Source organism: Anopheles cruzii, unplaced genomic scaffold, assembly GCF_943734635.1.
Source record: "Anopheles cruzii unplaced genomic scaffold, idAnoCruzAS_RS32_06 scaffold03109_ctg1, whole genome shotgun sequence".
NCBI lineage: Eukaryota > Metazoa > Arthropoda > Insecta > Diptera > Culicidae > Anopheles > Anopheles cruzii.
Genome location: NW_026456694.1, coordinates 133 through 2,447, shown reverse-complemented (window position 1 = coordinate 2,447; position 2,315 = coordinate 133). Strand labels below are relative to the sequence as shown.

At 46.5% G+C, this 2,315-nt stretch overlaps 1 protein-coding gene across 1 annotated transcript; it reads right to left on the bottom strand.

The window, feature by feature from the left end:
* Positions 1 to 5: 5 nt before the first annotated feature.
* Positions 6 to 983, bottom strand: LOC128276933 (glycine--tRNA ligase-like; the record flags this gene model as incomplete). The annotated part of the gene is made up of 2 exons (XM_053015392.1): positions 674 to 983; positions 6 to 611 (listed from the first exon to the last, which is right to left on the bottom strand). Coding segments are annotated over exons 1-2 (666 nt in total), but the record flags the coding sequence as incomplete, so codon positions are not given.
* Positions 984 to 2,315: the final 1,332 nt, after the last annotated feature.

The following is a 2,315-nucleotide window of genomic DNA, read 5'->3' as shown; positions in this document are numbered from 1 at the left end:
AACTCGATCGGTTCCGTTAACTCGTTGCCGGTGATCGGTGACTTCATGTCGTACTTTCGCAGAATCGCCGCCATTTCAGCCTCCGTCATTCCGTCCAGTTTGATCACAATATCGACACACTCCTCCTTCAACTGCTCGCTGGCATCCTTTCCAGCGCAGAGCTTTTCGAGATGGTTTTTAATTAAATGGTCCAGGCGGAAACATTCCCCAGTTTTCACGTCCTTCGTCATAAGATCAGCGAAGCGATCCACGTGCCCGGAAGCTTTCAGAACCGGCTCCGGAGTTAAGATGGAGCAGTCTACTTCGAGCATCTGCTCCTCGAGTACGAAAAACTGCCGCCACAGGTTGATCATATTGGACTTGAGAGCGCAGCCCATCGGCCCGAAATCGTACTGTCCCGTGATACCGCCGTAGATGGAGAAACTTTGGTCGTAGAAGAAGCGCCGCTTCAGCAAATCCTCCATCCGAGCCCTATTGAAGCTTGCCACCTGCGGCACGAGACTGAGCTCGCGATCTTCCAGCACCTTTTTACGCGCCTTCAGTTCATTCACCGCCTTTTTCACGTCGATTTCGGGAGCACCATCCGCCTTTAGCTTCCGCACCAAGTCTCCCTACGGTGAAGTGAGAATGGGGTCATTTATGTGACACATCGAATTCGGTCGTGTTGCTTTACCTGTTCCTTTACCGCTTCCCGCAACGGGGCCAGCACGGCTTCAATCTTCGGGTCGGCCATGCTCTCTAGTAACTGGAATCGGAGTTTCACTTCGCGGTGCTTTTTATTGGAGCCCCAATTGAATGGCTTCCTCGCTGGAACACTCTCACTGCTGCTGTGCTGCCGCCGATGGCGCAGTCGATCGGTCACCGATTTATTTGGGGCTTTCGGATGATGAAATGTGGATAACTTTTGCACCAGCGCGCTAGCAAAACAACGAACGATGGTAATCTGGCAGGGAACAAGGGTGGCACTCGGTCTCGGTGTTCCTCGGTACGATCCGCCACGCACTAGTCTACTGAGGGAGTAGTAAAAAAGCTGAGTGGACATTTAGGGATTAATCCGCCACCGCTCGTTGGAATGATCGTCACCAGCACTAAGGAAGGGGGTCGAAAGTCTGGACGGCTATTGTAGATACCAATTAGTTGCTACGTTTTCGCATTTACCGGTACGTTTCTGAACAGATACGCCAGCAGAACGTGTTTTGGCTCCGGTCGTCAAATTTGACGTTCACAATGACAGTCAGACAGCTACTTTTTTATGGCACGTAACGCATTGTTATGGCATGTAACGCCTTATGAGTGTAAAAAAAAGTTGTGGAAATTTCCAACCAATGAACTATTATTTAAACGTGTTATAGAGCACTTATCAGTCTATTTCTTTTCCCAAACTTTAATCGATTTTACTTTTTATTAAATAAATGATCAATCGCGATATCGTCATTAATGTTTTCTTCTATGATAAAATGATGAGCGATCTGATGAGAAATTTCCAAGCATTTCAACCATAACCTCACCCAACTCCAGCTCCGTTGGCACAAATTTTAATCGTTACGAAATAATCCGCAATGTGACAAAAACCCACTTGGTTAATGAGCATAACAAACCAAAAATAGAGCCTTGTGGATTTAAAACAATTTACTATTGCCTTCAACATTGAACACGGTTCCAAGAATTGATTGACCGGCGGTTGGAAAACGCTGATGTGATGGGTTTTAAATGCATGCAACATATTTTAATAATCATGTCTATTTTACCATTGCGTATGAGGTCACATACTTAAAACCACGCTCAAATGGGTTCGTATTTCAGTGATTTCGGTCATTCTTTGAGCCGCCTTTTGTTCGATGATGATCTGCAATAATCAGTGATCGAAAATGGTTAGAAGCTTTTAATCATCTTTTGGGGTTCTCCTATTGCCGCAAGTGACCACCTTGCGCCAGTACTCGGAGTGCCGACGTAAGCATAATCCTCCAAATCATCGTAGAAATCGTACGTCGTCCGACGGAATCGCCGAGAACGGAGGGTGCAAAGTACATCGAACGAAATTTAGTAAACATGCCGAAAAAGTTTACTAAACAAAATAGAGAATATTTATAAACAACAATTTTCGAGCCGTATCAAGGCTCGGACCGGCCGGTGACTGAGGCATGGGCGTGCGAAGAAAATGTGATGATGGGCCATGCTAGTTGAACATAATTTAGCCGACACTCGTCGATGGCGTTGACAGTCTGTGGTTCACGTTCTTCCGCGGGCACGTGCTTCGTGCAATAAGTCGAGAAGCTCTGTTCGTTGTTGCAGTGATCGATGATCGTCGGTTTTGC